Source organism: Cyprinodon tularosa, unplaced genomic scaffold (genome assembly GCF_016077235.1).
Source record: "Cyprinodon tularosa strain WSP-4 unplaced genomic scaffold, ASM1607723v1 ctg51, whole genome shotgun sequence".
NCBI lineage: Eukaryota > Metazoa > Chordata > Actinopteri > Cyprinodontiformes > Cyprinodontidae > Cyprinodon > Cyprinodon tularosa.
In genome coordinates, this window is record NW_024039241.1 from 2,042,562 (window position 1) to 2,066,449 (window position 23,888).

Here is a 23,888-nt window from a genome sequence, read left to right on the forward strand (position 1 = left end):
GCACAATTCACAACACAACACCTTTAAAGGTTCGTTCACTTTTAAAATGTAGAATACAAATAAACAACAACACCAAAATAGTAAAACCTACGGAAGAGGATTAGGGACACTGGAAAAAAAAATAAAAAACAGTTGACTGATTTTAAAATTTCAGTTTAATATGGGGAAAAGTCAGAATTCTGAATTTAATCTCAGAATTTTGACTTTTTTCCTCAGAATTCTGACTTTAATCTCAGAATTCAGATTTTTTATCTCAGAAATCTGACTTTAATCTCAGAATTCTGACTTTAACCTCAGAATTTTGACTTTAACTTAAAATTTTGACTTTAATCACAGAATTCTGATTTTAATATCAGAATTCAGCCATTTTTCTCAGAATTCTGACTTTTTTCTCAGAATTCAGACTTTGTTAATATTAATTCAGATGGGAACCATGAAGGAAGAGATGTGGGAGCACTCAGTTTCACTGACAAAGATGTGAGTGGTCGGAGTGTCGCACTGGTGAAAAATGACACAATTAAGCAACTTTTTACGTGCCCGAGGGGTCCCCCTTGATGCTATTTCATTAATGGAGGAGCAGAAGGTGATTAAAACAAGGGAGCTGATGTCCAAAAAAGATATGGCTACGGCTTGATGCTAACATGTTTGTTAGCTGTCAGAATTCAGTCAGAATTCTGAGATTAACTCAGAATTGTGAGCTAAAAAGTCAGAATTGTGAGATTAAAGTCAGAATTTTGTACTAAAATAAAATGTAAAAATCAGTTTTCTTTTTTTATATACTTTTTTTCAGTGGCCCTAATCCTCTTCCGTAAAAACCACATCCACCATTTTATCCAAAAATATATCCTCTTTGGAACACTGTAGTCTATGATTCAATTTAAACTGTATCATGTTTATATTTGAGAATGATGACAACTGTGTTTAGCCAAATGTTCCTCGATGAAAATTATTACCAGTATGACCTCAAAATAAGAAAATAGAATTTGAAACTGCATTTCATTTACATTTTAAGAATATTTTGAGACCAGATGTTTACATAGAAGATAAAATCACAGCAGATAGTTAATTGAAGGAACAACTATAGCTAATCTGCACTGCTTCATTGTATGGCATCTATAAAAATAGACAATAAAATGATTATGTGAGACATTAGGAAGATAATGTATGATTTGCAATCTGTTTAATTATTGGATACAGTTTTTAGTTACCCTAATGTCATAGAGTTAGTTGTTCAAACACATACATGTTATCAGCAAAATGGGAATGTCACGCTATCATAACACTAAGGGAGTGTTGTGTTTCCCATGGATTTTCATGTTTTTGTGCTAAATGTTGAATTATCAACTCCATCACAAAAGGAAAAATCCTATAGATGGCAGTTAAAAGTTCTTTTTTTTTTTTTTTAAGTTGATGTTAGAGTAAACTATTGTGAAAAGCTGTGGAATGTTATCGATCCAAAAATAATTGATCCCAGTAAAACAGTTTAAAGGCTATTCTATATGAAAGAAACCCACTATTTTTAAACTTCTAAATTTAAATAACATAGGCTATTTATGATATTGGAAAAAAGGTTACTCTTCTGGATTATTCTGGAATTTAGCAAATTGATGTATTTTCTGTAGTTCTAATAAAGAAATGAAGTCTTTTATACTTAATTAAATACATTCTTCAATTGTTTAGGGTTTGAAAAAAAAATGAAAACAGTTGACCTACAATAATCCTTTTCTTGTTATTGTGATTTATCTTTCAACACAACTAAGGTAGACAAAGAATCCTACTCCCCAAAATTTTTCTTTCACTTCAGCCATATTAAATTGAATGATTTTCAGTAGAAATTCACCCATTTAAATAGCCTGCAAAAAAACTGAAACAAATCATTTTGTATTTTTAGACACATTTGGTGCCTTTTAACTTTGGTCAACAGGCCCAATCCTGCTCAACAAAGCAATTTATCCCAATCTCAAGAGCCAAAAAAAGGCATAATATATATATACATATATATATATATATATATATATATATATATATATGTGTAATGATAAAATCAATAGTTTAATTTATAAAGCTGTTTTGACTTGATGATGTTGCAGTGGCCTGATATAAAAGATAATTTAAGATCCTGTTCTAGAACATAATTCCTCATGTTAGTGAACTGTCAGTTCATTGTGCATAACCAGTAATGTATTATGAACAGATCACATTTTTCACAAAATATAATGAAACTTTAGCATTTTGACTAATGTATTAATATATCAATTCATTTTGTAACCTTACGTATACTTAATTGTAAGTTGATCTTTCCAATATTTTTACCAATGTGTGAATGGCAAATTAAAAGGTTGCTAATATACATGATTTTTGGGCATTTATTGACCAGTAGATTGCAATATAGAAGTAACACATAAGAGTCAACAGAAGATGCTTTTATTCAAGTTTACTATGAAAATTGGGAAACATCTGGCAAGTGAAGGATTATATTTTTACTAAAATATGAGTTTTATGGAACTGTGGATGAAAATTTAAGTTTAAATTCTATATAATACAAACCAACATGTTCAAAATCAAAATATATATTCAGTGTTTTAAAAGCTGTGCCAGAGAGGTTAAATAGATGGCTTTGTTACAAGTCCATTTCCTTTACCTTGAATGAAACTATTTTCAGCTGTTGATTGAATTACTTATAGGTTTTTTGTAACTTCAGATGCGTTCAGTCCAGAAAACTGATTCTACATTTTGAATTAAAAGCACAACAATCAGCATAACATTTTATTATACCAATGCTATTCTTATATTATTATGTGATGGAGTGTTGAGATGTTTCTAGTGTCACAAATGTGCAAGTTTTATCTGTTGAAAATTTTCTTTTTTTTTACTGTAAAAAAACAAACATACAAAAAACTGTTTTGGATTTCTTTATTAGTGGATTATTACGTAGCTCTGGTGAGAAACTCCTCTCCACTGCTAAAAAGACAAACAAACAGGGTTATGTGGTCTTGATACCTTTTAAAATGTTTTCTCGCAAACAGAGCCCTTCCTTTGGCCAGGTGCGATTACCAGGAAGGGCAGTTCTATAGGAAGATTTACCACGGGGGTCAGGGTGGGGCCATGATTATTAAGAGAACATCCTTTTAGTGTATTAAGTGAGCCACAAAACCAAGGTTGTACTCCTGATCCAGCAGATGAAAACTGTGATTCTATCTCAGTATGACTGAAGCTTAAATCTGACTGTAAATTGTAAATAAATTATTATAAATTATTAAAGTAAATTGTCAAGGCAAAATATAAAATTGGTTCAAGGAATTTATCATGTATGGTCTATTCTGTGATCACACATCATCATAACAAGTTGATTTAGTATTGCACTGCAAAAACATCTTTTTACATTTATTTATTTATTTTGCTGTTGTGTTTTTTATTAGTACAGCAGCTACAACAGGGCCCTGTGTAGATCCCATGATTACCAAGAATGGAGCAATCCAACATCATCCTAATTCTTTAAAAAATGTTTTTTTTTTTGTTTTTTTTGTATTATTATTATCAAGTATTTTTTTTAATAAGAAGCTTCTATAACCAAAGTATTCAAAAAAGTCAAAGTTCAAGTCGTAGTTTTTTCCCCCATGATTGTACGGGGCAAAAGTGTTTAACAATTATATTTATTCGGCTTTTATTTTGAAGAAAAATAAATAAATAAATCTGAAGACACGCCTCTGCTTTAACGTCACATAAGTCAGGAAGTGCAATAATTGACATTTGCACGTGGTAAAAAAAATGGCTGCGAATGAGGAGAAACAACAAGGCCACAGAGCCGGCGTTTACAAACAGAAAAATAAAGGACATAAACATGGCAGACACAGGACGAAAGGGGAAATTGAAAGAGAAAACAAAGGTAATCCACGCTCAGCAGAAAAAAAGTGTTACCGTTTAGTCCCTCAGCGGTTGCCGCTTTGATTCTCACACGTGTCTTCAGCATGAGGAGCTCTTCAGGACATGTTATCTAATTTTTCAGTGGGACGGACTCAGTTTGGTCTGTTTCGACTAACTTTGTCAGAGTTTAGGATTTTCAAAGGTCTGCACCGGATCCCCAAGCAAGTATGAGATAGGAAAGTTTCCTGATTCTCAGATCCTATTTATGTCCTGCAGCCAGGCATCGATGCTCCTATCGTTCTCAAGACACAGGCGTGCTATTTAAAATTACTCTGCAAAATGAGATTAAACGATCCGTTGATTTATATAGAAGTTGTTCTTTAAATACTGCCAATTAAATGTGTTCGACATTTGTTTGACATGTCGACTTTTGAATCCTTGCATTACACTTCAAGGAGGTGGAGGAGGAATGATAAAGAAGCCTTTTATTTTGAGGATATAAATCCATCAGGCATGCTACTATAACGACTGAGTGATAAAACAAATAGTGGCAAACCAATGAGAAGGATCCGATGCAGGGTCAGAACCACATTCTGCCTTGTACGGCAGCAAATGTAGGACATAATTGTTAATCTTCTGTTGTGCTCCTGTTCTTTTTTTTTTATTTGACCAGAAAATTAAACAAAATAAATTATAGTAATAATAAATTACTATATTAATAATAATAATAAAATATTCACGAATAATGATTAATCGGAAATTGTTCAGTATTTTCATTATAAAAACAAAATGATATAGCTCAGGTTTTAATCCTCTTGATATTTCATGCCTTACATTAAAAAGCAAAGTGACAATAAATGAGTGCAAAGTAAAAACTTCCTTCTGTTAACTGTATTCTTGCAAAACACTCAGCTCCTTAAACATCCTTACACTGTGTTTCTTCCTAGGCAGGGTATCCGTGACAACCCTTACTAAAAAACAGAGGAAGGAGCTGAAGAAAATGGATAGAAGACATAAAGCTAACCAGCTTCGAAGAACCAAGAAAGACCAGGTAACATCCTTGCACCCTGGAGCTCTTAAATTCCTGATTGGTTTTGCAAACGTTAACGTTCTTTTTTCTCACTGTAGGTTCTGACAGAAAAGCGACGACTCGGCAGCAGGGATGGTCCTCCTCATCTAGTGGCTGTAGTGTCCCTGCATGCCAACGCTGATGCTGCAGCGATTACCAAACTGCTGAGAAGCGAAGGCGCTGGGGGTGTGTTGCAGCAAGAGAAATGCATCAGTGGTGTCAGTGATAGTTTTGGACTGATCCTGCCTCGCTTCAAACAGAGGTTCACATTTCTAAACCAGACCACAGGTAAGTCTTGTCGTGTGCAGAATGGTGCTTCTTAAATCAAGAATATAGGGCGTGCAGATGGTAAAGTGGCTAGCATGCAGGACCCATGTACAGAGGCCTTAGTCCTTGACGTGGCCGACCCGGGTTTGAATCTGGCCTCTGGTCCCTTCCCCTATGTCCCCCTGTCCCCCTCTCTCATACCCCCTTTCCTGTCAGCCTACTGTCGAAAAAACGAGCCACTAAAAAAAAAAAAAAAATAGGAATACAGTTTTGATAAGTTGAATAAATTAAGCTAGTTGGTGATTTTTTTAATCCTATATAAAAGACATGTTTTTAAATTTAGGTTGAAACTAGATATTTTACATCGTGTGCTGGTAAATGTCAGAATGATGTCACATTTTTCTAATTACTACACACTTCACTTAAGCCTTGTATACCATAAGAGAGTTTTTAAAAGCCCAAATGATGGCACTAGGCCTTCATACCCTTCTGATACCTGACACCTTAAGTATCTTTGTGCGACATAATGGGGGCGGGGTATCAGATCAGAAAGATACATTTCTTGTTCATCCTTGGGTACAAATTTCAAGATGCCTGAATGCCCCACATTCATGCAGTTATATGCAAGTAAAAACAACATGAAAATGTCAAGGAATCATAACAGTCAGGCAGAAAATAGTTCTATTTCCTTAAGATGAACATGGTTTTGGTAATTCAGTACTCTGTCAGCATTTGGACAAGTCTGTAAAATAGTGGGAGAACATAGTGTGGTAAGCGGAGAACAAAATTTAGTTCTTTGGATGCCACAATACACTCCTAATGGAGCCCTTTTTTATGTTACAGAATGAATCAAAAAAGACCAGTTCCCTGTTACTGCCTCTAAGGTGGCCGAAAAACTTGACCTTCTTACAGCAGCTGTATAATGAATGGGCCACCATTTAAGCAGAGTATGTTGAGACGGTAGAAGGATACCCATAAATAACCCCTGACTTTTAACCAAGTCAGTTTTTCTTTCTTCTTTTTCATAGAGTGTACACCAAGGTGTACACTCTATGAACACTATGTACACTATCTTTAGGCTTTGTGCTGCGTAGGGGCGGATCAGGGGTATCCTCCCCCAGAAAATTTTGTAATTTAGACTCTGAAACGCTATTTCCTGCATTTTGAGGTTGAATGCAACTACATTTTTGTCTTTGTTACAACATTGTTTTGGTCCGGATTATGCGAAATTTCATAAGGAAGACATGAGATCATTTTCAGGTACAATATTATGTTTAGAGTTAGGGTAATTCAAACAATCAGAAAGCGCAATGCTACACTCACATTGCATGCGCCTCCAGCGCCTTCATCAAAAAAGGGCTTGTTTTATTTTTCATGCTTGTACACAGGTTAGACACGTCTCAAAAACATCTTTGATGTTTCTGAGGCATGTCAAGTAAAGTGCGTGCAGTTTAGTTTAAGTTTTTACGGAACTAGTGGGTCGTTTTTAATGAAAGTAGGCTGACAGGAGAGGGGGAGAGACATGCGGGAAAGAACCACAGGCCGGATTCAAATCCGGGTTGGCCTCGTCGAGGGCTAAAGGCCAATTTATGCTTCTGACGCATAGCCTCTGTAAACGTCAAATCTGTCTCTGTATGCGACCATGGCCCCCGCACAGAGGTTCTGCAACCGTTGTGGTGCACCAAAAAAAAAAATCCTGACTACGCGTCAGATGGTCACAAACCCGCAGACCTTAAACTAAAGTGCGCAGACAAAAAGCAGCTGTGGTTGGTCCTTGGTATGCCTTTCTGGCTGTCTGTGTGGTCCTTTTCGATTTGGTGCCAGGATGCGCAATATTTAAGAACCAAGGAACAACTCAAATGGACAGCTACGAAAGCTTAATTGGTCTTTTTGCCAACTCCATTAACAGAACCTGTTCCTCTTCGATGTCTAGCAACTCCAGATCCATCTCTGTGACCGTGATTCTTGCGGACGCGCCATTGTTGTTTTGGAAAATAAACACGCCTGCTGGCACCGCCCAAGTTCTCGTGACCATCCGCCGAAGTTCTTGCGGGTTCTCGAATAGGCTCCCTTTTGCACTTTGGCAGTAAACTGCTGTGCATCCCTAGAAATTATAGGCCGATGGTGCAGAAGCATACCAGCAACACTGGTTCATGACCAGACCCAAGCAACATTTGATGTGTGCGGAGGCAAAAGTATATTCTGCCTTTAAGCATACATTGGTCGTCTGCGCTAACCACTGCGCCACCAAAGCACTACCCAACTAATGTGATGTTAAACATGTATATTAGTTCTACTGTCCTGCAGGTTTTAGAAGAAGCCCTTCTCCAGCAAAAATTAATCAATGGTCACACCTGAATGGTTTTTGACCAGCCTCTGCGTTGCCGTATACCATGCTGATATCAAACATTCAGAATTTTTATAGATTTTTTTTTCACTTTGTTGGAATAGCAAAAAGAGAGAAATTTTAACTTGAGATATTTTTGGAAAAAGAGCCAGATGTTTGTACATTTAACAGTAACCCCCTTGTCCTGATATATTTTTTTGATAATTAGGTAATTTCTTTAATTAAAAAGGTGTCTCCAAGTCTATGCTGTTTTAAACAAAATCTGGTCTTATTTGTCATAGCTTTTGGGTTTGGCATGCCATCAATAATCAATGCTGAGTCAATAGATAGTTAGGTCATTTCAATTTTTGCCAAATTGAGTCATGCGTCTCTTGTATTTCTTTTTAAATGGTTATTATTTTGGTTTCCTGATGAAATAACATCTGTATAATACAATACACGCTGTGCAAATAAGCTATTAAAGTTAAAAAGGAGATCATAACCCTAAATGTTAATTTGAAATCTGCTTGATAATTTAAACTTAGAATATTTATTTATTTTTAAGCTCAGCTTTTTACTAATTTCTCAAGGTGTTGTTCTTGTTTTTTTGGACAGCTGACATGCACTCCCTGCTGGATGTGGCAAAGGTTGCAGACAGCCTTGTGTTTGTCCTTGATTCAACTGAAGGTTGGGACAATTATGGAGATCACTGTCTCTCCTGCCTCTTTGCTCAGGGACTTCCAAGCCATGGTCAGTTCACATTTATGACATTATCAGGCAGATTCAACATTTTTTTTTTTCATTTTATGCATGTCTTTTCTTTCGATGTTTTCTAAGCTTGATATCGCTCTTAAATCTGCCCTGTATAGCTCTGGTGTGTCAAGGTTTGTCTGATGTTTCCGTGAAGAAGAAAGTTGACTTCAGGAAAGCTCTGTCAAAGATCACAGAAATCCGGTTCCCAGATACGCGACTCTTTCCACTCGACTCGGATCAAGACGCCACTCTTCTCCTACGACACCTAGGAAGTCAGAGACAAAGAAAGCTGGGTTTCCGTTCCAGACGTTCCCATCTATTGGCTCAGCACGTCACTTTCACACCAAACAGCCCCGTGGAGGGGAGTGGGCCGACTGATCTGGGGACCCTCTGTGTATCTGGGTATGTCCGAGGTCGTGCTCTCCATGCTGACAGACTGGTGCACATCAGCGGCCATGGAGACTTTCAGCTCAGTCAGATTGATGCTCCATCAGACCCTCTGCCTCTGAACCTTACAAGACAAACAAAACCTGGAAAAGGAAGAGATGTTGAGATGCAGGTAGGTCTTTCTTTGACCTGAACTTAAAAGGTTATCTAAATTCTAAACCAGATGTCTTGATTTACCTAAAATAATTGCATGAATATTAAGGGTTTAAAATCCTTTTAGATAAATGTGGCAGGCATAGTGTGATTGTAGTGCTGGAGGCAACACAAAGTAAAACACAAACTGTCATTTTCTGTTCTATCAATATGTTTTTTTTTTTATTACCGTATTTTCACGACTATAAGGCGCACTTAAACGTCTTTTTTTTCCCTCAAAATGTGCGGTGCGCCCTATGGTGCGGTGCGCCTTATGTGTGTTGTAACTGCGACTTTTGAGACCACCTCATTGAGGAGATGATGAAAGAGTGGCTGAATGTAACGAGACCAGGTGTTTTTTTTTCCACCCCTCACCATCGCTGTTAATATGTAACTCCATGCGTGCCCATCTCACAGCTGATGTGAAAAACATGGGGAAACAAATTAACGCTGCTCGACATCGGTGTGAACCGGACCCAGCAGGTGCAGCAGAAGCAGCGAGTTTACATGCAAAGTCAATGGTTGACGCGCATATAGGTGCAGCAAAAGGTCCCGCAGCGCATTTTGGTGCAGCACGTCGGGAGCGTTTAAGCATCTGAAGCGCCGCGCTTCTGCTGCTCGAGATGGAAAAATTGAAGTTTTGCTGCTGGACGCGCCGCATCAACCAATCAGAGAAGCTGATCTGGGAGCTGCCAGCGAGACAGACAGCGCTCTGATGACATATGATATTAACGCAAATGGAAAAGGCTGGATGGATGCGTGGCTGAGGCAGGTGTATGTGAGAAGACTAGGTGGTTTTTTCCACGCATCACCATCGCTGCGTGCCCATCTCACAGCCGATGTGGAAAAAAAGGTGAATCAAATGAACGCTGTGCTCGCCGTTATCCCGGGGGTCTGACAAAGGAGCTTCGACCGCTCGACATCGGTGTGAAGCAGCCGTTCGAAGTAAGGCTGCGAGCGGCGTGGGAGCGATGGATGACCGACGGAGACCAAAGTTTCAGGATAAGAAGGCAGCGCCGGGCAGATTACGCCACAGTTTGCGGATGGATTGTAGATGCTTGGACTAACGTGTCTGCTGGCTCTGTTGTTCAAGCTTTCGCAAAAGCCGGCATTATTTCTGAGGAGCTGCGCTGCACGGAAAGTGACTGACAGCGAAGAAGGGGAAACTGGCATGTCTGATTTAGCGCAGCTGTTTTATTCAGAAACAGAGGATGATGACTTTGATGGGTTTGATTAATACTTTGTAATAAATACATGAATAAAGCACAATCATACTCAGTTTTGCTCCCGCTGTATTTTTCTCCCTGAAAACTTAATTCAACAGCATCCCCGGCGCGTCTCCTCCTCTTCATCGCGGTGGCTGGCAGGTGTTTTTTCATCTAAATAATCTAAATCTTGCAGCTATATTTGCTGTGATCAGTGGGAATAAAGTAGTTTTAATATGTTTTTAAGTGAGAAAGTCCACCTGAAAACTTAATAATTGCAGTCAGTTCATCCAGATTATCTATTTCTGTCGGAGGCGCTCAGACCCCCACATACCAGCGGTGCGCTGACAGCAGAAATCTCTTCATCAGCAGCCTGTAGGCTGGGCAGCCTGGGGTTCACCGCGGCTGCTGGCAGGTGTTTTTCATCTAAATAATTTTAGCTGCAGGCACCAGGATACCGGCAATAAAAGCGAACATATTCCGTCAGCAGGTTTCAGGATTTTAAGTTAATTTAGGAGTGACCACAGCGCTGTGTCATCTGCGATGTCTCTGTCTCATGGCCAGCTGCCAGGTTTGATTAATACTTTGTAATAAATACATGAATAAAGCACAGTCATACTCAGTTTTGCCCCCGCTGTATTTTTAAATACGCAGTAGAGGTATTTAAAGGTAGTAGAGGACATGTACCAGTATATAAAAAACGCGCCCTATAGTCCGGTGCGCCTTATGTGTGTGTTAAATACAGAAATGGGACACATAACTGAGAGTGCGCCTTTTAGTCCGGTGCGCCTTATGGTCGTGAAAATACGGTATCCTAAATCGGATTCATATGTGATAAATGTGCCTTGATTTAAAAATATTTCTTTCATGCTGCAAAATCTTGGAGGTATGATCAGATATGAGATTCTCATGATTCTTTTTTAGAAAAAGAGACTGAGGCAACAATTTTTCTCTAGTGCTGAAAAAACAAGATTGATTTTTACATTTACAAAACTGAAAGCTTGTCTGTGATAAAAAAAAAAAAATATTTTAGAAGTCATGTTCCACACAGCCGGCCACTTGTTGTTTACCTTAATGAACTTCTTTAATTTCTACAGGATGAGAGCTACACTCTGCATAAAACATTACAAGCAAATGTTAGACTTCTTTTATTGCATGAGGTCCATGATGTCTTATTATTTCTTTGTATGTTCGCTAAAGGATGGAGATGAGAAGGAGGCACCAGTGCGGGTGTTGATGAAAGCAGACCCGTCCAGCCGGGAGAGTCTGCAAGCAGAGGCTGAGGTGGATCCTATGGAGGGAGAGCAGACCTGGCCGACAGAACAAGACTTGCTGGAAGCTGAAGGTGAGGAAACTAGAGCAATACACTGAGATATTCATATGAGGTCAAACCACTCTGATATCACATTAGATTTAATTATTAACAAATCTTTATGATGTAAAGTTTCTGGAATCAGTTCAGAGCTTTTTATATAAAATGAATCATTGCTATAAATACATTAAGTCACTTTAAACTGATTCTAAAGATATACATTCTGAACTATCCCTGACGCACAGTGAAATAAATGTGCATCAGCTTGTAACTAATCAAAACATGTGTTGACTACAATAAAAAAAGTTTATATTTAATATCATGTGTAGATAATATTTTTTCTTTGTTTAGAGGCCAGAAAGAACAAGCGTTTAATGAAAGTTCCTAAGGGAACATCTGACTACCAAGCCACCTGGATCGTCGATGAAGATGAGGAGGAGAATGGGGAGACAGATGAAGAAAGCAGTGATGATGATGATGACATAATGGATGAAACTATGGATGGAGAGGATGAAGAGAATGACTCTCAGGTAAGAGTTTATGACAAATACGACAGAAGATCTAAAGGTGTCATTTTAGATCTTCTAATAAATTCCTTAATATAACTTTTAGTGGCATGATGATCTAGTTCACAGATCAAACTCATGGGCTACGGGTCAACTATGCCTACTATCAGTATTTCCTTAAAAGCCAAAAAAGGATAATGTTGTAAAGTAGAAGCATATGTTCTTTTAAAATGTACAGAAGCTATAAGCTCAACAGATAAGATACACCTTTAACCAGAGGGCTATCTCCCTCCTTTTATTTCTCTTTTTCATTTTCTGTCACCGCCTTCTTTATTTTTGTTTGATTAACTTTTAATATGTTCAAGAAGAGAAACACTGGAGCCTCAAAGATTATATATACATATAACTAGACTAAATTAACAAAAGAAGTAATAAAAAAAAAGCAAAAGCTTGGTTTATTTTGAAGTTTTCACTTTTATTAAAAACAAAACAAATTCCATCCATGTATTTGAGGCAGTCACAGTGTAAGAAAACCCCAAAAAACATGGATAATAATACCTAATCAATATTTTCTGATGAAAATATACAGCACTTGCTGTTTTATCTCATCATTTGATTTTGATAGCTGGGGAAAATATGGCAATATATAGTGATACTGCAATATCGTGATAATATAGTATCGTGACCCAAGTATCGCGACACGTATCGAATCGCAACACTCATGCCAATACTCACCTCTATTTATTTTTACTTTTTTTAACCTGTGCAGTGAGCGTTAAGGCTCTGGTAACATTTGAGCCAAACCTTTATCTCAGCAAGGGTCAGCTCCGTCAGAACAAAATTAATCGATTCAAACTGCCCATAATGGCACAGGATGGCTCAGTATTGGTGGCCACAAGCTTGCACTTTCCTCTTTTTTTGTTAAGACTACGCTCCGCCTTTCTACCCTGACTGCAAATGAAAGCTGCATGGCCACCTGTTGCTTTAAGAGCAACATGCTTTCTACATGGTCTGCAAGCAACAATCTGTTACTCATTAATCAGACATTAAAGTTGGAGACATTTGTGGAGGTGGCTTCTTTCTGCTTTGGTTATGTTGTCATGGGTGCTAATTTTGTAGCTAAAACTTACCGTGTCGGAGCATCAGCTGCACAGCCTACAGCTGCAGAGCCCAGGCTCCCTGTCTGTGTGCATCACTGTTCATGTAGCAAAATGTGCTGCAGCTCTTTCTGTTTGGGTTGAATTGGCTGCATCTGGTTGGTAACAAACTCTGAAACCACAGACTGCACCCTATGTAGAAATACACTAAATGTGTTCAGATGTCATATGTGCATTTAATAGTTATATTGCAATATAAATTGATATTGAATTATGGTCCAGCTCTAACAGCTGGTATATAAAAGTTTATAGAACATTATAGTTATAGTGAATCAGCATCTTAAAGAGCAAGGCACACAGTAGACAGACCAGAGACAGAGTTGTGGAGAAAAATAAAGCGCTGTTGGGTTTAACCCAATGTCTCAAGCCTTAAACAACCAAAGGACCAATGTTTAATCCATTCCTCACAAAAAGAACGTCACAACTGCAAACATATAAAAACACGGTTGTCCGCCTTAACAGTCAGGTTGTGTAATCATAGCATCAATCAAGCAACCAAAAGGCTGAGTGTGTATGTGGGTGAGCTGCAGAAGCTCACCTTTCAACAGGACAACTATTTGTTCTGCTTTCTAAAAATACAAATGCATGCCAGACCTTTGGGATTTCTATTTGTTAAACATTTTTAAACCAAACCGATGTATCTTTTTATCTCCAAGCAATTATTCTCTACAGAGTGTTCAGTTTAATAGATTCCAGTGAATCCCTTTCAAACTGGATCAAATCTTTTTTGAAGCTTGTTAAGAGTTGAAGTTGCCTTTATTTGAGGGAGCTGTAGAGATAAGATTCATACATAAATCTAGTGCTAAGATGGAATCCCGAGGTCAAAGCAAACTTTGCTATGGATGACAAGCCAGAGGTTTTTACTACTCTTGCAAACAGGCACACAAGTTGAACACTACAGAAGTTTGTTTAATTGACAAAAGGTCCAAAATTTCCTTGTTTATGAAAACCCTTCAAAGGCGATACAGACACCACAGTCATTTTCATAGTGATCAGGTCAGTGATCTGTGCTGCAGCCATGCTTCCAGGCCCGGAGTGGTGCATACGTGACCCACGCATGGTGCACCTCTCTGCTGAGAGGCACTGTTTGTTTTCTGTGTCTGTCTCTAGCCTGCAGTGCCAGGCGACTAACCACACCACAACAATAGTGTTTAGAGCCAGAGTCCCGAGAGAAGCCTCCTGTCTTCCTGTCTTGTGAACAGAACTTCCTGTCTCGACGAAGGGAGGGGTTGAACATTTATTTGTTTCTAGAGGTGCTTGAAAAGGAGTTGGGGAAACTGACCTTATGAAACGGACTCATTACGATGCCTAATTGTTAATAACGTCCATTTGATGTTGAGGTTAGCAGGCAGAAATACGTATGTGGTAGAGGGTAACAATAGGCGAAGGGGCACTTCAAATGATAGTGATTATTATTACTGCAGCAAGGATGTTGGAAACGTTGTGGATCTACCCCATTCGGTGTTGTTTTTTTGCTTTTTTTCCGCTCATTTGTCTGAATTCTTATGTAATTTGCCATCAGAGCGACTACTACACATCATGGCTCCTTTGATGACTCATTCCTCCTATATGTGTTTTGTAACAGGAAGTTAAATCAGTAGATGTTGTGATAAGGGGGGATGTCAGGCCCCGTCCAGTACTTTGCATCCTCCATTTAAATGTATGCAAAGCAAGATTTCCATCAGATATAAGTTGGAGACATTACTTACTCCATAATGTTTGCAAAAACAGATGCAAACATGAAATAATGAAAATAAACAAAAGTACCCCGAAAAAGGCTGAAACACACAAGAGCAGTAATGTCAGGAAATATAAGACGATATGACATTCATGCTGACTTCATCGGTTAAGGATCTTCAACAAAATCAATGAACGTTTTCCAGGAAGTGCTGCTGCTTTAATATGAGTTGATGAACACAGTTTATTACCTCTCAGTTGACTATTAAACGATTCTATTTTCAATACTTAGAATCTGTCTGAATGCACTTATGCCCACTGAATGCTTGCCTGGCAAATATTAAAGCTACAGTTTAGGAGGCATTACCATGTTGAAACGAGCTTCAATACATTTTAACTGGAAAGCAACTCTACCTGCTTCTGATCTAAATTATATAAAAAAAAAAACCTTCAACTAAATGCTATTTTTTTTTTCTTTGTGTTTAAAAAAAAATAAAAAATCTAAAACTAAAGAAAATTTTTTGAACCAGCTGTTTTCTTTATTCGACTCTTCTTTGGCTCTTAAATCTTATGGGCTGTGTCCATCCAGGAGGCTGGTTCCCAGGTTGCTTCAGAAGATGAAGAGGAAGAAGAGGAGTTGTGCTCCACAGAGAAAGGTGGAGCAGATCAGCGGTATGACGACAACATGGATGAAGAAGCTGAACAAGAAGGTTTGAAACGCTACCGGGAGGCTCGATCCCATGAGATGTTTCCTGATGAGGTGGACACGCCCCTAGATGCTGCAGCTAGGATCAGGTTAGTGGGCTTTCTAGTAGGAAGTATATACTTTATTATGAAAAATTGCAAGAAAATGATCTTTTATTTACATCTTTAATAATTAGTGGACACATCTTGATTGAACATGTCCCTTAGGTCACATTAATTTCAGTTTTTATTAGAAGTACCAACCATTTGTCCAGACCTGTTTCATGGGTTTAGATTTTTTTTAATCGTTCTGCTGAAGGATAACTGTAAGGCAATGTTTGACTTTTTGTTAATTTTCATAGAATTTTTATGTATTTTGTCAGATTAAAGTTATTCCTGTGTCCATTGTGGGTTTTTCTCCTAGAAAACAAGGATTATTCGCAACCAATGATGTGAAGACGAAATCATTTCATTGACACTCCTTTTTTTCATAACGATAACAAAAACTGATGAGCTAAACACGGATCTTTGATGACTAAAACATGACTAGTCGTAGGTTTGAGTTTCAGTTGACGAGACTAAATGAAAATCAGCGGGTCGTCGGTCAGATGTTTAAACTGCATCATTGTGGTGCATTCAGCTAAGCAGTATCAGCTGTGCTGCTGCGTCCTGTTTGATCCTGCCACCCATCTGCTGCCCAGCGTTGCACATGCTGCAGAAGCACAGATGGATCGTGGCAGCAGCGGCAGAGTCTTGTGCAGAAATTAGTCTTTGCGCGCGAAGCTCCGACTCTGCACTTCACACTAAACTTTATGGTTCACTCTCAGCAGTATGACTCTTCCTGCTCTCGCTACTTAATAAACTATGTGGCTGATCATCCTCTGCCAAGTGTTAAAAATACCTTTGTCTGACTATCAGGATTTTATTTCTTCCACTTCACAATAGGTGATACTAAACATTCTTTAATTTCTACCAAAAGGAAATATGATGTAAATGTTTCCATGTATTGTCATTAAAACATTTTCTCTGTCTCCTTTAAATATTTCAACATTTTAGTAGCATATTAATTTCATTTTTTTTATATTAAAACCCTGTGAATTTAAATCTACTTTGACCCCTGAGCAGTAGTAACTAAGGGGCAAATTCTCAGAAAAAAAGGCAAAATTGTCAAAGTAGAAAGAAGAATGCTTTTGTTCTTTGCTTTTTCGGAGCAATTAAGATTTTATTGATCTGTGTGTAATGCATAATTCATAGAAGATGAAGTGTTTTACGATGGAAACCTTGTATGTTTAAAATCATTCCTTTATTGTACATTTTGTTATCTTGTCTGTCTGCTATATCAACCAATATGATGTGCTGAACTAGATCTGCTATTTTCAAAACTTTTCTGTGACACTTTTTTTTTATAAAGTAGGGCATTAATTCATAAAAAAAGTTTAGTTGACTTCTTTAAATCAAAGTTTTCTGCCCAACAGTAATGATGAACTGCACAGCAGCATTCTATACGCTATTATTGTAGTATCTAGGCTAGAGCTGTCAGTCTGGTAAAGAATCAGGTTATTCGAAATTGTAAAGGTTAACTTTTTTTTTGCAACATAATACTGACTAAACCTAAACTAATACCTCTTTAAGTTTTAGTCAATTAAAACTAAAAATTAGATATCGTAATGAGTAAAATGACTAAAAGACTAATAATATTTTTTTGTCCTGAAGACTAAGACTAAATCTAAGTTGGCTGTCAAAAACACAGTTGAGAACTTTGTTGACCTGTGCATTTACTGTTTCTTTTTTTTTTTCAATCATCACTAAGATTCCAGCGCTACAGGGGCCTAAAAAGTTTCCGCTCCTCACCTTGGGACCCCATGGAGAACTTGCCTCTTGATTATTCACGCATATTCCAGTTCCAGAGCTTTGAACGCACTCGCCGTAGAATATTGGCAGAAGCTGCAGCTGATGAGAATGGAGCCATGGTATAAAACACAGCAGTTGTCTTTAACTGGGAAAAAATGTATTTGTTTGAAATGACCTTTTGCAACTTACTCTTCATTTTAGGATGGCTGGTATGTAACACTGCACATCATTGATGTTCCTTTCTCTGTGATGGATAGCGTCCAGTCTGGAAAGCCCCTGGTGCTGGTGTCTCTGTTGCCCCACGAGCAAAAGGTATTGGCTTCCTAACATCTAAGTTCTAGTCATTGACTGCAAAGCATGCTCAGTTTTTGAATCATTTTTTTTTTTTTTTCCTGTTTTGAACAGATGTCAGTGATGCACCTTTTGGTGCACAGACACCCCAGCAACACAGAGCCTATCAAATCCAAGGAGGAACTTGTGTTTCACTGTGGATTTAGAAGGTTTCGTGCTTGCCCTATATTCTCTCAGCACACTACAGGTAAACGATTTATTATTCAGAAGTACAGCACCTTTAAAAATAGGAAAACAATAATTATTAAATGTAAGAAAAGTCCATACTTTTTTTTCCTCTTTTGCTGTGTTTCTGTGTGCAACCAGGCAGACTTGCAAGTCTTTACAGTGATTTACAGATTCCCTTTGTAAAAAAACGAGACTATTTTTCTTGTGTGTGTATATATGTATGTATGTATGTATGTATATATATATATATACACTATATTGCCAAAAGTATTTGCTCACCCATCCAAATTATTGGAATCAGGTGTTCCAATCACTTCCATGGCCACAGGTGTATAAATTCAAGCACCTAGGCATGCAGACTGTTTTTACAAACATTTGTGAAAGAATGGGTCGCTCTCAGGAGCTCAGTGAATTCCAGCGTGGAACTGTGATAGGATGCCACCTGTGCAACAAATCCAGTCGTGAAATTTCCTCGCTCCTAAATATTCCACAGTCAACTGTCAGCTGTATTATAAGAAAATGGAAGTGTTTGGGAACGACAGCAACTCAGCCACGAAGTGGTAGGCCACGTAAACTGACGGAGCGGGGTCTGCGGATGCTGAAGCGCATAGTGCGAAGAGGTCGCCAACTTTCTGCAGAGTCAATCACTACAGACCTCCAAACTTCATGTGGCCTTCAGATTAGCTCAAGAACAGTGCGCAGAGAGCTTCATGGAATGGGTTTCCATGGTCGAGCAGCTGCATCCAAGCCATACATCACCAAGTGCAATGCAAAGCGTCGGATGCGGTGGTGTAAAGCACGCCGCCACTGGACTCTAGAGCAGTGGAGACGCGTTCTCTGGAGTGACGAATCGCGCTTCTCCATCTGGCAATCTGATGGACGGGTCTGGGTTTGGCGGTTGCCAGGAGAACGGTACTTGTCTGACTGCATTGTGCCAAGTGTAAAGTTTGGTGGAGGGGGGATTATGGTGTGGGGTTGTTTTTCAGGAGCTGGGCTTGGCCCCTTAGTTCCAGTGAAAGGAACTCTGAATGCTTCAGCATACCAAGACATTTTGGACAATTCCATGCTCCCAACTTTGTGGGAACAGTTTGGAGCTGGCCCCTTCCTCTTCCAACATGACTGTGCACCAGTGCACAAAGCAAGGTCCATAAAGACATGGATGACAGAGTCTGGTGTGGATGAACTTGACTGGCCTGCACAGAGTCCTGACCTCAACCCGATAGAACACCTTTGGGATGAATTAGAGCGGAGACTGAGAGCCAGGCCTTCTCGTCCAACATCAGTGTGCGACCTCACAAATGCGCTTCTGGAAGAATGGTCAAAAATTCCCATAAACACACTCCTAAACCTTGTGGACAGCCTTCCCAGAAGAGTTGAAGCTGTTCTAGCTGCAAAGGGTGGACCGACGTCATATTGAACCCTATGGATTAGGAACGGGATGTCACTTAAGCTCATATGTGAGTCAAGGCAGGTGAGCAAATACTTTTGGCAATATAGTGTATATATATATAATTATTATTATTAATATTAATATTATTATTAATATTATTATTATTATTATTATTATTATTATTATTATTATTATTATTAATTAATTTTATTTATTTATTTATTTTTTCTAGAACTGTGAGAATTGAACTCTGCTAACCTGAATTGTAATATGCCCTTTTAAAAAAACAGTAGTTCCTCTATTTGTAGTGTCTATTTGTGTTTATGTTTTTACCTTTGGTCTTTGATCCTGTGCAGTTGATTGTTTTTTATTTTTATTTTTGACATTTATTGTGATGCTTACCTATACCAACCATAGAAAGTTGTTCTTACACCTTGGAGCACCTCATTAACATCTTAATAGCTAAAATAATAGTAACTCAGCAATTCCCAGCTAAGTTGAAAAGGAGGTAATGGGGATGCATACAGTAGCAGGAGCAAGAAAAGGAGAGGACAAGTTTTCCATCATTATAGGCCATGTGAAGATATTTGGGGGGAAAAATGAGAACTCCAAATCCTTGCAGGGGCGTCGCCAGAATATTGAAAATGCAGCATTATGTGTTTTTCTGAAATATGGCGACTAGATCATATCCTCGACTCCAGTAACTCTTTCCAGGGCCTTTGGACCACACAATCAGATGGAGATTTAAAGAAAGCTGGAAAACTCAAGGAATGTGTTTTGGCAGTACTTTGGAGCAACAGATGGACATGTAACTGAAATTTGGTCTCTGCAATCCAGATATTGAACTATTGGCAGTTTTCAACCAAATTATTTACCCAGAAAGTTTACCCGTGTTGTTTTGGCAATTGTTTACATTCCAACTTTCTGCATGTAATGTCATCAATTCCATTGTTGCTAATCTAGACACCTCTTTATCTACAAAAACTGGTGTTTTTAATCACATTTTCTGCTACTCTGCCAACCTTTCAACCATTTGTGAACTGCTGTACCAGAGAAAAACAAACTTTGGACTCGTCAAGGACAAGTACATACTAAAAGACCTCCTGTTGGGAAATCAAATCATGTTCTTGTTTTTTTCTGTGCTTGGAATATAAGGCTTTTTATAAAAGGCAACTTTCACTAAAGAGTAGAGATCATAAGATGCAGGGTTTTTTAATACTGATCAGCTTTAAGGATGGCAGTCTAACTGATTCTTGATATGCTCCCGATATTTTTAGGCTGATTCTTCCTGCATTGTGAAAATGACACCATAATAGCAAATATTCCACAGTTCTCAATGTCAACAAACAAGGAAATGCATTAACAATTAAGCAGAAAATATAGAAATTTTAGCAACATGATCTCAAGGCTTGGTTGCCGAGTGCACATATTGGCTGATACTGATATGATACCCATATAATAAACTCTGAATCAGCAATGATCTGCAGGGAATCCAATTAAAGCCAAGATAAGAAGCTAGAAAAAAAGCCCTAACAGAAAAATGTCAAAGATCTGGGGTCAGGGAGGAAGAAGATCACAGGCTTCCAGCAGGAGGGACGTTAAAAAGATGGATGTCATGATGGTTTCAATGAACTAAACACATTCTTGAAGTGGTTCGGTTCATGAAAAAGTTAAACATCCTTCTCTCCTGCCTGTAGTGAAAAGAACAGCCTGCCTTCCTTTTACCCAAAGGTTTCGCTCTCATACCTCATATATTTTATCTTCCACCTCTGTCATGGACCCTTCTGCTTTGTTCTCACCCCAATCAAAAGATGGTGTTGCTCCCTCAGTCTTCCACCGGTCTGTCTCTAGAAGTCAAGCGAATTAGAGACTGAATCGTAATAAGACACCAGGTCCTGATGGCCTGTGCAGAGCAGCTCTGTGGATTTCTACTAGGGGTGGAAGGGTTTCCAAAATCCACGGTTCGGTTCACGGTTTCGTGGTCACGGTTTTTGGTTCTGTTCGGTATGTGTTGATTGTTAGGAAAATCTATTATGTCTTGTATAGTACAACACGTGTTGCACAATGCTTGCATACTGTTGCACTTTTATCCACAACTTTCTTTCCGCCGTCTTCGTAGGTCACTCACAATTCTCCACAACAACTGATTTTTCCTGCTACACCCGGCTACGCTGCTTCGCTTCTTCTTCTTGTTTACTACTGGTGGCTTTGGTCGCAGTACCGCCGCCTTCTGCTCTGGAGTGTAAACGCTTCACCTATGAGAAAAAGGAGCAGCGCATGAACCGAACGCAACACACGCGAATCGAACCAAGACAGTCGAACCGAACGGTTCGGACGGTTTTCATAAACCGTTCCATCCCTAATTTCTACAGCACCTTTTCAACCTAAGCCTGACCCAGGAGAGTTCCAGTGATGTGAAAGACCTTATGCCAAAGAAAAGATCAGACCACAGCCTTACCTTAGACCCGTTGCCTTGATATCCTGCATCATGAAGGTCATATAAAAACTCCTGTTGGTCAACATGAGAAAACAGATAAGATTCTATTATACACCTGCTTCAACAAACCCACTGACATGTAGACAAGGCAGACAGCACTGCGACGGTCATGTTCTTTGATTTGTCCAGTGAAAGGGATTCAGCCTGGCTTAGTTTATCAGTAAATGATAATTTTCCTAATATAAGTCTCTTTGGTTGGTTTATCACATGAAAAGCATTAAAGTATGTGGTGAAGTTTTACAAAATTGGAAAACTTCTTGTTAATTAGTGTGCCAGTATAATAGCAAATAAATAATAATGGTAATGTGCTGTACTTAAGGTGACAAGCATAAGATGGAGCGCTTCCTCCGACCTGATGCCCCCACTGTGGTGTCCGTTTATGCCCCTATCACCTTTCCTCCTGCTGGAGTGCTGCTTTTCAAACAACGGAACGATGGTGAGAAGATCAGTTTATGTTTCTGTTCAGCATGTTTTTTTTTTTTTCCATTGTTCATAGTCCTTGTTCTTTTTTTCGCCATCATTTCCAGGTGCTCAGGATCTTGTGGCTACAGGGAGTCTGCTCAGCTGCGACCCTCAGCGCGTTGTCCTGAAGAGGATCGTGCTGAGTGGACACCCATTTAAAATCAACAGGCGCTCAGCTGTTGTCCGATACATGTTCTTCAATAGAGGTAAGAGGGCGGTCTAAAACTCTTTATCCGTCTGCGGAAACATTAAGTTGATATTGTTTTTTCATTATTTCTGCAACAGAGGACATCATGTGGTTCAAACCTGTGGAACTGCGGACAAAATGGGGCAGGAGAGGTCACATCAAAGAGGCTTTAGGTGAGAAAACTACCCAGCTCCAAATTTTTCTGAATCCTCCTTCCAAACGTGACTCCTAAATACTTTGCTTTAATTCTTTCAGGAACTCATGGTCACATGAAGTGCGTGTTTGATAGTCAGCTTCGCTCCCAAGACACCGTGCTAATGAATTTGTACAAGAGAGTGTATCCTCGCTGGACGTATGACCCATACGTGCCTCCGCAATTACCTTGGTTCAAGAAAGAGATTACTATTGAAATGGATGACTTGGACATGGAATAGAAGAAATTACTTAAAAGAGGTGTATGACTATGACATGCTTAAAAAGTGGAAGAAAAGTATTAAATAAAGTCAGCATCTTGCAAAGTATCTGTCTTGTTCCTGTTTTGCTTTCAATCCTTTAACTTGTTGCTAAATAAACATAAGCCACTAGATGGCAGTCATGAATAAGTATTTATCAATCAAATTTTTATTTTTAGAATCAACTTTTTCTTGATTGTCAAACAATTTTTCTACCAAACAAAGAGTGGTGTGCAATAAGTACTTAATGATTAAACAAATGCAAGACCTGTTGCCACAACAACTTGTAATAATTCAAACATTTAGTCATCCATTAGCTTGGTTCACTCTTAAGTCATGCATGTGTGGCTGAATGCCTGCAGCTGCATTAAAATGTAACAAGGACAAAATAATTATATAGATGATGTGATATTTGAGGAAGTGCAATCATGAAACAAGAACTCCCAAGTTGTACTTAAAGTACAAATTCTTGTCTGTAATCAGTAAATTATGTTGCAGAATTTGGACAAATAGCAGCTGTCAGATTTTATTCATATCTCTTTTATCACGGCCAATGGATTTTTCCCAAAAAAATCCTATCTGGATTAAACTAATCACCAGTTTCCGAATAGGGTCTGATGCCGAAATCTAAAGCAATGTAGATTTCTACGTTAGCTACTTGCATCATTAGCTTTGGTCAGCCTTCCTTTCTCGCTATTAAACTCAGTATGATGCCACCACCATGTTCTTCTTTGAGGATGGTGTGCTCAGTTTTACTTGCATTGTAAGTTTTTTTATTCCCTGTATGATATTTTGCATTAAGGTACAAATAAAAGACAAAAACAGATGTTGAATGGGGAACTTTTTTAGGGGCACTCTTGATGCATCTCTAATCCCAAAGCTTAGAATATAAGCTTATAGTCTAATCTGGCTTTAAAAATCTTCCCATCTGTCTTCATAGTCTTCTTTATATTTCTTAACTAACTTTCTCTAATAAAGAATTTAAATAAATAACTATAGTGTGATCGGTTGAAATCAATTATATTTAAAAATATCAGAATAAGGGGGTCTGAATAGTAATGGATACCAGACTTGAATTTTAAAAACATGCAACATTTTTGCTTTTCTAGTCAATTGTGTTATTGTGGTTTT

General features: G+C 38.4%; 1 protein-coding gene across 1 annotated transcript; it reads left to right on the top strand.

The window, feature by feature from the left end:
* Positions 1-3,728: 3,728 nt before the first annotated feature.
* Positions 3,729-22,826, top strand: tsr1 (TSR1 ribosome maturation factor). Its single transcript, XM_038303400.1, has 15 exons — positions 3,729-3,886; positions 4,812-4,915; positions 4,993-5,221; positions 8,142-8,276; positions 8,396-8,838; positions 11,264-11,408; positions 11,727-11,905; positions 15,305-15,510; positions 17,210-17,369; positions 17,452-17,562; positions 17,656-17,788; positions 21,976-22,092; positions 22,184-22,324; positions 22,404-22,478; positions 22,561-22,826. Exons 1-15 carry the CDS (start codon positions 3,769-3,771, stop codon positions 22,737-22,739), a joined length of 2,475 nt encoding a protein of 824 aa, XP_038159328.1. The 5' UTR covers positions 3,729-3,768; the 3' UTR covers positions 22,740-22,826.
* Positions 22,827-23,888: the final 1,062 nt, after the last annotated feature.

Excerpts from the sequence above, each read along its gene's own strand:
- tsr1 (XM_038303400.1), top strand. The coding sequence starts at position 3,769 with ATGGCTGCGAATGAGGAGAAACAACAAGGCCACAGAGCCGGCGTTTAC. Across the intron at positions 3,887-4,811 it reads AATTGAAAGAGAAAACAAAG|GCAGGGTATCCGTGACAACC; the intron begins GTAATCCACGCT and ends GTTTCTTCCTAG. Across the intron at positions 4,916-4,992 it reads GAAGAACCAAGAAAGACCAG|GTTCTGACAGAAAAGCGACG; the intron begins GTAACATCCTTG and ends TTCTCACTGTAG.